This window comes from Sorex fumeus, unplaced genomic scaffold, assembly GCF_029834395.1.
Source record: "Sorex fumeus unplaced genomic scaffold, SorFum_2.1 ptg000002l, whole genome shotgun sequence".
Classification (NCBI taxonomy): domain Eukaryota; kingdom Metazoa; phylum Chordata; class Mammalia; order Eulipotyphla; family Soricidae; genus Sorex; species Sorex fumeus.
In genome coordinates, this window is record NW_026606059.1 from 6,938,691 (window position 1) to 6,949,958 (window position 11,268).

The 11,268-nt window shown below is 50.0% G+C and overlaps 1 protein-coding gene across 1 annotated transcript in view; it reads right to left on the reverse strand.

The window, feature by feature from the left end:
- The window catches only part of BPNT2 (3'(2'), 5'-bisphosphate nucleotidase 2), a 28,710-nt gene extending 20,220 nt beyond the window's left edge, over positions 1-8,490 (reverse strand). The window contains exon 1 of the mRNA XM_056134848.1: positions 8,060-8,490. Coding sequence (XP_055990823.1) covers positions 8,060-8,461 — 402 coding nt within the window. The 5' untranslated portion in view covers positions 8,462-8,490. The remainder of the gene's footprint in view (positions 1-8,059) is intronic.
- Positions 8,491-11,268: the final 2,778 nt, after the last annotated feature.

Sequence of the window (11,268 nt, forward strand, 5' to 3'; positions counted from 1 at the left end):
TTTTTTTTTTTTTTTTTTTTTTGCTTTCTGGGTCACACCTGGTGATGCTCAGAAGTTACCACTGGCTCTGCACTCAGCAATTACTACTGACGGTGTTTGCGGGACCATATAGGGTACCAGGGATTGAACCGGTGTGGGCCGTGTGTAAGACAAATGGCCTCTCCACTGTACTATCACTCTGGCTCATCTCTGAAATTTCTGTTGGCTCTTTTTTCCCGATTTCTCCCTTTCTACTGAAGACTCTTTCTATGTGCCTGTATTGTGACCCAGAAACAAAAACAAAAAAAGTGACACCCAGAAAATAAAAGGCAGTTCCTGGGTCTACTGTAGTAATGTTGAAAGTTAATGTTGTCTTAAGATAACTGATGCATCTTATGATCAATATTTTTGCCTAGAGAGAGAACAAGAGACAAATAAATGACCTTCTGGGGCTGGACCAACAGAAAACAGTTCCAGAATGGATCAATTATTATAAAGAAATTGTAAATATTAATCAAAAATTTCCACAAAACAAAAGTAAGGACCCAGATGGATTTCCTAGTGTTCGGGTTGGAGCAACAGCGCAGCAGGTAGGGAGTCTGCCTTGCACACAGCCGACCTGGCCTACCCAGATTCGATTCCTCCGCCCCTCTCAGAGAGCCCAGCAAACTACCGAGAGTCTCTCACCCGCATGGCAAAGCCTGGCAAGCTCCCCATGACGTATTCAATATGCCAAACAGTAACAAGTGTGACAATGGAGACGTTATTGGGCCTGCTTGAGCAAATTGATGAACAACGGGAGGACTGTGACAGTGGATTTACTTCTACACCTTTTAAAAAAGACCTACTTCTGATTCTTCCCAGAAAGCTGAAGAAACAAGCACCCTCCCAAAGAGTTTCTGTAAGGTAAAAATTACCATGAAACCAAAAGCTGACACACACCACTAAAAAAAAAAAAAAAAAAAAAAAAAAAAAAAAAAAAAGACCTGTTATTTCTGATGATTATGGATGTAAAGATCCCAAATAAATCCTCAGCCAACAAGATATAAAAAGATCATATACCATGGGGGCTGGAGCAATAGCACAGCGGGTAGGGCGTTTGCCTTGCACGCGGCCGACCCAGGTTCGATTCCCAGCATCCCATATGGTCCCCTGAGCACCACCAGGGGTGATTCCTGAGTGCAGAGCCAGGAGTAACCCCTGTGCATCGCCAGGTGTGACTCAAAAAAAGCAAAAAAAAAAAAAAATACCATGAATAAATGTTACTGGGCCCGCTCAAGCAAATCGATGATCAACGGGAGGGCCTTAATTAAAATTAAATTAAAATTAAATGGTATTTATTCCAGAGTTGCAAGGATGGTTTAATGGTTTAATACACAAAAGTCTAGAGGCATAATGCAGCATATTAATACAAAGGAAAAAAAATCTCATGATTATTTCAACAGATGCAGAGAAAGCATTCGACAACTCCCAACATCCATTCAAGATTAAAACTCTCAATGAAATGGAGATAGAATGTACCTTCCTCAATACAGTTAAAGGCATTTACCACAAACCCACAGCTAGCATCTTACTCAACAAGACCAATTGAAATCCTTCCCACTAAGAACATGCACAGGTCAAGGTTGTACATGCTCACCACTATTACTCAATATAGTACTGAAAACCCTGCCCATAGCAATTAGGAAAAAAAAAAAAACAGAGACTAAGGGCATCCAGAATGGAAAAGAAGAAGCTGGACTATCACTACTTTCATATGACAGGTTACTGTACTTAGAAAACCCTTAAAGACACAGCAATAAAAAAAATAAATAACACCCAAGGACAGTAGAGACAAGGGCCAGGTTGGAAGCCTGCCTCAAATGCTGTGGAAGAACGCAGCTGGGATAGAGAAGGGCCCACTGGAGGGAGTGCTCAGGATGGGAGATGTGTGCTCCCAATGCCCGGCACAGTAGATGCTAATAAAATACTTCTGCACTAAAACTGTTCTGCACCAATGTAGTTTCTGTCTTCCTCATAAACCTTCTCACTCAAGCTACCATCCGCCCTGATCACCGCTGGCTCTCACAGTCCCTGACAAGGAATTCAAGACCCTAAAGGACAATACTAATCATAAAACAACTGCTACCATGGGGTGAAAGCTTTTGGTTAATGCCTCCATGTACCAATCACTGCCTTTTTCTTAACTCACTATGGCCTATAACTTTGGATATAACTCAGAGGAAACCTCTAACACTTTAGGCATTTCATTAATGTTTTCTAAATGGATAAGCATCACAATACTTGTCTTACTCCCACCATTCCCGATGTCTTTTACTATCAACTACCATCTCTGAATTTACTAAAATAAACTATTTTATTTAGTATTTAAAAATGTCATTGCAATGTTACATCTTAGTAATAACCATGAGCCCTCAAATTCATTGACCTTTCCCATATATCGACACAGTCATGTTCCTTATCACTGCTATCACTGTCGCCCTGTTGTTCATCGACTGCCTCGAGCAGGCACCAGTAACGTCTTCTTCGTCCTAGCCCTGAGATTTTAGAAAGTGCCACATTCGAGGTTCTTTCAGGGTCAGGAGAATGAGACCCATCATTGTTACTGGTTTTTGGCATATTCAATATGCCACAAAGAGTTTGCCAGACTCTGCCATGTGAGCAGGATACTTTCAGTAGCAAGCTTGGGGGCCCAAGTCCTTCTGATCGAGGCCCAGCCCGTGTTCCTTAAATGTGCAATTTTTATAAGACTTGTCTTTCCATTCTCTTCCAGTTTTGCTTCCTGACCTCCATTAGCAAGATCAAACCATCTAGCAAGATCTCATGAAGTTCAACAATGATATACAGACAGAACCATTATAAAGAGTATATGCTCTGAGGGCCGGAGCAATGAGACATTGAGTAGGGCGTTGGCTGACCCAGGTTCAATTCCTGGCATCCTGTATGGTTCTCCAAGCACTGACAGGAGTAATTCCTGAGGATAATGCCAGGAGTAACCCGAGCATCGCTGGGTGTAACAAAAAAAAAAAAAAAAAAAAAAAAAAGAGCATGGGCTCTGGGCAGTGGGTGGGAAAGAAAGCAGGGACACTGATGGAAAAAAGTTTCTTTTTTTTTTTTAAGAGTATGTGTTCTATAATCTTATTACCAGAATTCAATTCTACCTTGATTTATGTGACTTACCTCAGTTAGTGATCTAGTATCTCAGGTGCAATTCTCCCCTTCTGAAATTGAATGATAAACTTATCCCCAATGAAACAAAAGGGCAAAACTGCTGAGCACACAGTAAGTGCTTCACAAGACTGGCTATTATTCTCAATGATTATTTTCACTGCTTATCATCCCTGCATCCAAACCCTGATCTTCCCTTACTTACTATATTCTCTCCCTAAACAATCCCATGAACAAATGGTTTCACTTAGTATCATAACGCTGGTGACTCACAAACTTTATTTCCAATTTAGAGATTTCTTCAGTGCTCCAGACTCGTAAAATCAGCTGTGGCCTGAACATGGCCCTCGGTCCTATCACACACACCTCTACCATAACCTACGCTAAGGATGGCACTTATCATCTGCCCCTGGATACTAATTATTCTCTATTCCCCTTTACCACCACCAAATCATCAAAAGGAAAAATCAGAAATGCAACAGCAGTCAACTGAGAAATCGCTCTGGAAATGCATATCCTCCCGCTACCTTTTCTACCACTATAGCCTCAACAGAGAAAGTCCCAATCTGTAAGCAGCTTCTCTGAGCCCTCCCAATCATTCAAAGCACCGTATATTAAGGTAATTCTTTATTATATGTTCTACGCCACTCTAAATAGAGAGTAAGAATAATGTTAGATCTATTAAGACCATAAAGTGAATAAAGTTTAGGATTCTTTTCTGGCTGTACGACCTCTGGCAAATTAGCCTCTTTTAAGCCTCAACTGATCTGGAAAAAAGGACGAAATAATCTCTCCTTATTAAGAGTAAATTAATACTGGCAATAAAGCACATCACTGGATAGTTGTCATTTACTGAATAAGTAAATGTTACATAGTGAAACAAGCCGAGTGTTCTCTTTCCCACCCAGGTTCTCATCTCCTCTCATGCCTCGATGCTTACGAAGTCTCTTACTGGTCTCATCCACAGCCAAATGACAAAAGCTCTCAGAACAGCATATAGCAGGCAAGTCAAGGAAATGTGGTCTTCTTTTATATCTCAAAAGTAAACTAGAATTCAAGCATCTTTAACATACAGGCTAGCCCCTAAATCTTTCTATTTTCATCTTTTTTTTTTTTTGAAGTAAATAGATTTTATTTGGAGGATTTTTAGGTATGGAGGGAGGGAGTGAGAGAGTAAAGTTAGACCCGAAAGCATGAAAGTACACATCTCAAGAGGGGAGATGCGGGCGACACATGTGCTCGGGAACCACGTGCTCGGCCACGTGGGCGCAAGTAGCACATGGGCTCAGGCAGCATATGCGCCCATTTTCATCTTTTTTAAAGACAGTTCTTCCATATACATCATCTGATTCTTTCTTCCTTGTATCTGGAAGAACTCATCCTAAGACTAGTAGAAACTCTTCTCTTTTAAAAGAGTACCAACTCTGAGTTTGGACAACATTCCCTTCCCTAAAATAAGGTTTCTCGACCTGCGTACCATTTAAGAAATTAGGCCTGGTAATTCACTGGTCTAGGGGGCTGGCTGTCCAATGCACGACACTAAGTCTACCCTCTGCGTACAACTTCATGATCAAATCAGACATTGTAAGATTTCTTTGGGAAGCAAAGTAGTTCTCTACAGCCTGGTTTCTCAACCTTCTCCCAACTGTGGCCTCCTGACCTCGTTCCCCTCCTGTGGGCCCCCAGTCCTACCATACCAGTTAGGCCGCATGATGTGGCGCCCATGAAGCAATTTTCGCCTGTGGCCACTTGGAATACCGTGGGGCTCTGGGCCAGGAGACACTGCCCCAGACCAGGGCCTCTGCAAAGGTTTCCGCCCACAGCCCCGATCGCATCAAGTTTGTATGCAACTCTGGAGATACAGAAAGTGGGTACACAAATCCAACATTGGTGAATAGTAAATTAAAGGTGATTTGTCTTACACTTCTATGATTTTGAGATGATGATACGTTATTTAGGCAGGTAGGCTCTAGGCTGACCCTGAGGCCCCTAGGAGAGTTGGGCACCCTACCCCTAAGACAGGGAAGCCCTGGGGGAAAGGGAGACCTTCTCTCATCTCTCCGTTTGCTCAGGGAACACAGATAAACAAAAACATCACGAACTTCTCAATGCAAACTTTCTTCTTTCTTTTTTAGCTTTTTTACTGAACCACTGTGAGACCATTACAAAGCCGTTCATGATTGGATTTCAGTCATACAAACTTTCTGTAAGAAAGTAAACCAAGTGGACGGTGGGTAGGGCATTTGCCCTGCACGCAGCCAACCTGGGTTTGATCCCTGGCATCCATATCGTACCCCGAACCCCACAGGAGTAATTCCTGAGTGCAGAGCCTGGAGTAAACCCTGAACAGTGCCCGGTGTGGCCCCAAAATAAAAATAAATTAGCAAATAAAACACACTACGTGTGATAAGATCTTTTCTTACCAAAAAACTTAAAAGCTTTGAAAACCACCAGAAATTTAAGATCATTTTGGAGAATTGTGGGGACTGGTTGGGGAGGAACTACATCTAGGTCTCTACTTAGACAACGGACTGAGGTTCCACTAAATGTAAATCTCTACTTAGGTGACGCCATTTGGTTTCTAGCAGTGACAAAGGGAGACAGCTCCATGGGTCACTCTCCAGTTTAACACTGTGAGAATGAACATAACCTCCACCTCCCAACCAACCATCCAAAATGAACACTAAAGCAGCACATGTAAACACGCAGACACGCACAGCTCTGTTCCACCAGGACAGAGACTTCCACATCTGCAATTCCGAAAATGCAGCGCATTCCCTTTGGCACTTCGCCAGTAAGGGAGAACACAAATGCAGACTCTTATCGAAGTTACCCAAGGCTGCTTGGTAGAGGTAAAAACATGCACACACACACACAAACATACTCAGCAACGAAAAAAGACATTGTCATTTTTTTTTCATTTGTACTCTGCTTCCTATATTTCATGATTAATGCTTTTAGACTTTTGCAATTAAATATTTTCCCCGAGATAGAAGTTTTGAGTCACTTTATAAAATAGTAAATAAGCTTGAGATGAGTATTTCTCGGTCTTCTGCAACTGTGGACCCTGTCCTACTAGTTAGCACCCTATGGCTCTCTTGGGCTGTCCTGAGGGGCTTCAGCGGGCCACATGGCCCCAGGTTTGAGAAATGCTACTTGAGATAACTCATAGAAATTGAGGAACTGCGTGCCCTGAGTGTCAGATTTCCCATCTGTAAAGTGGACATAAATAAAATTCACCTCAAGTTTTTGTGACAATCATATGAAGTTAGGCTGGAGCGATAGCATAGCAGGTAAGGTGTTTGCCTTGCACGCAGCCAACATGGCCAGCATGGCGGAGTTCGATTCCTCCGCCCCTCTCGGAGAGCCCGGCAAGCTACCGAGAGTATCTCGCCCGCAGGGCAAAGCCTGGCAAGTTACCCGTGATGTACTCATATGCCAAACACAGTAACAATTAAGTCTCACAATGGGACGTTACTGGGCCCACTCAAGCAAATCAATGAACAACCGGAGGACCGTGACCGTGACCGTGACCATATGAAGTTAATTCTGTGTGGTATCTGAGCACCTAGAACACACTCACAGAATAGATGACCACTATTATTGGCAGAACCTCAACTTCTTGCAAAAAGATAAAAATCATGGATTCTTCTACAAACTCTTTAAGACCTTGCAATTCAAAGAAGTGAGATGTTTTTAAAGCACATCTTACATTTAGATGCACATACAAGATAAATATTTGTAATGCCAATGCAGAGTAGAGAAAAAGAAATGTTCTGCTTTGACTTGACTTTGGAAAATCGCACCCACAGCATGAAAGCTGGTGTTCCTGATGCAAAAAAAAAAAAGGGGGGGGGGGGTTGGAATGGGAGGTGAGGGACAAGAAAAGAAACAAAGCAATCAGCAAGGCCGACCTGAAGGAGGCTACACAATACACAGTGTTCTACAGTGGCAATACTCTTCTACTTTTCCCAAGCACACCAGTAAAAGGTTAGACCACTATGATCCAAACAAGGCAGGGTTTAGATTTCACTCTATAAGTTGATAATTCATTAAAATGACCAATAAAACTTCCACCGGCACCCATGTTTCTATCCAGCAGCCCAGACCTACGACAGCCGAGCTCTTCCTCTGGAACTGGGAAAGCGGTTCAGGAAACCTGAATCATCAGAAAGTGCCCACGAACTTCAAAAGAGTCAAACAAGCATTAACAGTCACAAGTAAAACAATCAGACAAGACACGCCTGACTGTCCTTAAGAACGTGTCCACTCGGGGACTAGAGAGAGAGAGAGAGTGAAGAGAGACAGCTCCATGCTTCGCGTGCAGGAGGCCTGGGTGCAGGCCGGAGCACTGAGCCGGGAGCCGTCCCAGAGCTGGGTACCCCACCCACCTCCCATCCCCAGAAAAATAAAATAAAATAAACGTTTTTAACGGGGGAAAATGTCGATTCCTTCCCTGCAACCTACTCCCGACCCGGGCAAGTGTGTGTGTGTGTGTGTGTGTGTGTGTGTGTGTGTGTACAATGCTGCGGCTGGCTGGGCTTCCACGCCCCGAGAAAGGGTTCCCCAAATGCATGCACTCGGGGGAGCGGGGGTGCCGGCCCGGGACCCACGGGAAGGCAGAAAGGCGACTCCGAAGCAAGCCCGGTGCCCAGGGCCCTCCGACTCCCGGGTCCGAGACCTGCACCCGGCCGCGGGGTCCCGGGGGGAGTCCACCCGTGCCCGCACCCCTGCACGCTGGGGCCGGCCGGGACCTACCTGCACCCGGCCGCGGGGTCCCCGGGGGCTGGGGGGGGGTCCACCCGGGCCGGGGCCCGACGGGGGCAGGCCCGCAGTCCCAGCCCTGCAACGCTGGGGCCCGTGCCCCGCACCCGGCCGCAGGGTCCCCCGCGGCCCCCCGGCCCGCACCCACCTGCACGCTGGGGAAGGCCGTCTTGAGCAGGTAGAACATCTTGCGGTTGGACAGCACGTCGCCGCTGGTCATCTTGTCCTCGGCGCCCTCGCGCGTCTTCCCCTTGGACTTCTCGTGCAGGACGTTGCTCTCGCGGACGCGCCGCACCTCGGCGCCGCCGCGCACGGCCGCCAGCACGGCCACGGCCAGCATCTCGCGCAGGTCCACGGCCGCCGCCGCCGCCGCCGCCGCGCCCGCGCCCGCCGGCCCCGCCGCGCCGCCGCCCGCCGCCTCGCCGCCCAGGCCGAAGAGGCCGAAGCGGCCGGCCAGGAAGCCCGAGTAGAGGTGGTAGAGCACGCCGAGCCCCAGCAGGCAGAACACGGCCACCCCCAGCGGGGACAGGCGGATGCCCATGGGCGCCATGGCGCGCGCCGCCCGCCCGCCCGCCCGCTCGCCCCGCGCCCGCCGCCGCTACACCCGCGCCCGCGCCCCGCGCCCCGCGCGCCCCATGGCGCCCGCCGGCCGAAGCCCGAGTCCCGCCCGCCGCCCGCGCCCGCCGCCCGCCGCGCCCCCCGCTCTCCCCGGGCGCCGCGGACCCGGACCCCCGCGCGCCTCCACGCTCGCCGACGGCCGCGAGGTGAAAGGGGAGCGTGGGTGCGTATCCGGGTTACGCGGGGGCGGGGTCACGGGGGCGGGGCCTCGCGGCTCCTCCCACGGGCGGGGCCTCCGTTCTGGGGGTCTGCGCGGGGAGCGGGGCCGGACGGAAGCTCCTCCCCGTCGGGGCGGGGCTTCCCGCCTGAGACTGCGCCGGGCCCCGGGAGGCTCCTCCCTTCAGGGCGGGGCTTCCCCCTGCTTCGGCGCCGGGCCCACTGGAGGTTCCGCCCTTAAGAGGCGGAGCCTAAAGGGACTCCTAAAGGGCGGGGCCTCGCTCCGGTTTCTGCGCGGGGCCTCCGGCTTCTCCTGGAGGCCGGCGCGCGGCTCCTCCCCTCGGGGCGGGGCCTCCCGCCTGCGTCCGCAAGGGGCCGCGGGAGGCTCCGCCCCTAAGAGGCGGAGCCTGATGGGTCTCTAGGGGCGGGGCCTCCCTCCGGTTTCTGCGCGGGGCCTCCGGCTTCTCCTGGAGGCCGGCGCGCGGCTCCTCCCCTCGGGGCGGGGCCTCCCGCCTGCGTCTGCAAGGGGCCGCGGTAGGCTCCGCCCCTAAGAGGCGGAGCCTGATGGGTCTCTAGGGGCGGGGCCTCCCTCCGGTTTCTGCGCGGGGCCTCCGGCTTCTCCGCGAGGTCGGCGCGCGGCTCCTCCCCCGGGGGCGGGGCCTCCCGCCTGCGTCTGCGGGGGGCCCTGTAGCTCCTCCCCTCAGGGCGGGGCCTCTCCCTGCTTCGGCGCCTGGCCGACTGGAGGCTCCTCCCCTAAGAGGCGGAGCCTGAAGGGGCTGGTGGGGGGCCTCCCTCCCTTTTCTGTACGGGGCCTCCGGCTTCTCCGCGAGGCCGGCGTGCGGCTCCTCCCCCAGGGGCCGGGCCTTCAGCCTGCGTCTGCTCTGCCCCCCTCAGGGAGGGGCCTCCCGCCTGCATCTGCCCGGGCTGTGGGAGGCTCCGCCCCCTGGTAGGCGGAGCCTGCAGGGGCTCCGCTCCTAGGGGCGGGGCCTCCCCCTGGCTTCTGCAGTGTCGGTGGGAGGGTCGTTTCCTAGGGGCGGGGCTGGCAGGAGGCTCCTCCCCTAAAGGCGGGGCCTCCTCCGCTCTTGCGCGATGCCCGTTTGGCTAGCAAATATTGGAGTTTTTTAAGTCTCGGAGGGCCTTTGCTGAGCTGCTTTTCATGACCTGGAACCTGAGCTGTACAGGAGGAAGAGGGTGGCCCGGAAGGCGGTCTAGAGCATCGAAGGAATAGCTAAGAGGATGAAGAACCCCCGGTTCCGTGCACCTGTTCGATTCTACCTACACTAACATGCGCCTCAGAGACCCGGGCCCTACAAAAACGGGATGAGAACGCGGGTCTCCCAAACGGGAATCGAAAGACCTATGCTTGGAGTATCATGCTTCACTCAAGTGAGAGAAAGAATTCAGAGTTCGACCTCCGTCGACGATCGAGAAACAGGGACGCGGTCTCGTTCGCCAAGACATCGAAAATCGGATGCGCTGGACACGTAATGAGATTTGAAGACGATCGCTGGACTAGAGCCGTTACCGACTGGATTCCACGGGACATCAAAAGATCGCTTGGTCGCCCACCTACAAGATGGTCAGACGTCTTCGTCAAGACCCTGAACGAACGGTTTGAGGCTCTTCGTGTTCTTGGAGCGAGCAGACACCATTGGGCTACACTAGCACGCAGCAGGGACGAATGGAGATGTTACTGGTACCCGCTTGAGTACATCGATGAGGAACGAGTAACGGAATGTCAAGTGATCAAGCGATCCAGTGAAGATCTGAGCGCTTCGGGGAAATTGCACTTAAATCTCCCTTGGATAAACAAATCTGTTGCTGACACGAAACTCTTAGGACCGGCTAGGGGGTTAGATGGGGAACTGAGGCGTGTTTGAGAGATATATGTGCTTTTCTCCGCGGGCTGCACATCGCTTCCGAGTTGCAGCAGGGAGGCAGCGGGACCGAGGAATTTGTCTTGGTTCTGGTCTCCCGCTGGCATCGAAATGCTTCTGTTTTTTTTTTTTTCTGCATATGTGAATGTTTTCTCCATACCTCCACCAACAAAAATAAGCTATCTGCTGTGCGGCTACAAAACAAGTCTTTTATCTATGGCTTTCAAAATGAGAAGCACTCGGGACGTCACTCACTGCTGAGATCGGGACTTCACACGCTGCTCCAATCCTTCCTCACAGAGACTGTGTGGGGAGAATTGCCGGCTTGATACGAAAGCTTCTCCGGGCTGATTTGCGGGGACAATTTTGGAGTCAGTATAGCCCCTCTCACATGTGCTAGCAAAAGTTTGTACGTGCATAACTGCCTTCCACTCACTGTCACTTAGCAGTACCAGTGAATACTTACTAAGCTTTAATGAGATTTGTTTTAAGTGTTAATAAGTTTATCTTAAAGCTCAAAAGTGAGTATTAAGTCGTGCGTGCGGTATCAGTCTTACAATTACTATATAAAATCAACTTCAAATGAAGCATATTTTACCATTCGTTGTTAGAAGTTTTTAGTTTAAAATGGGCTTTAACGACCTTAAGCACCTAAAGTATACAAAACTGGGTACACAGAACATCCAATTCCAAAGCAAATCTTTAG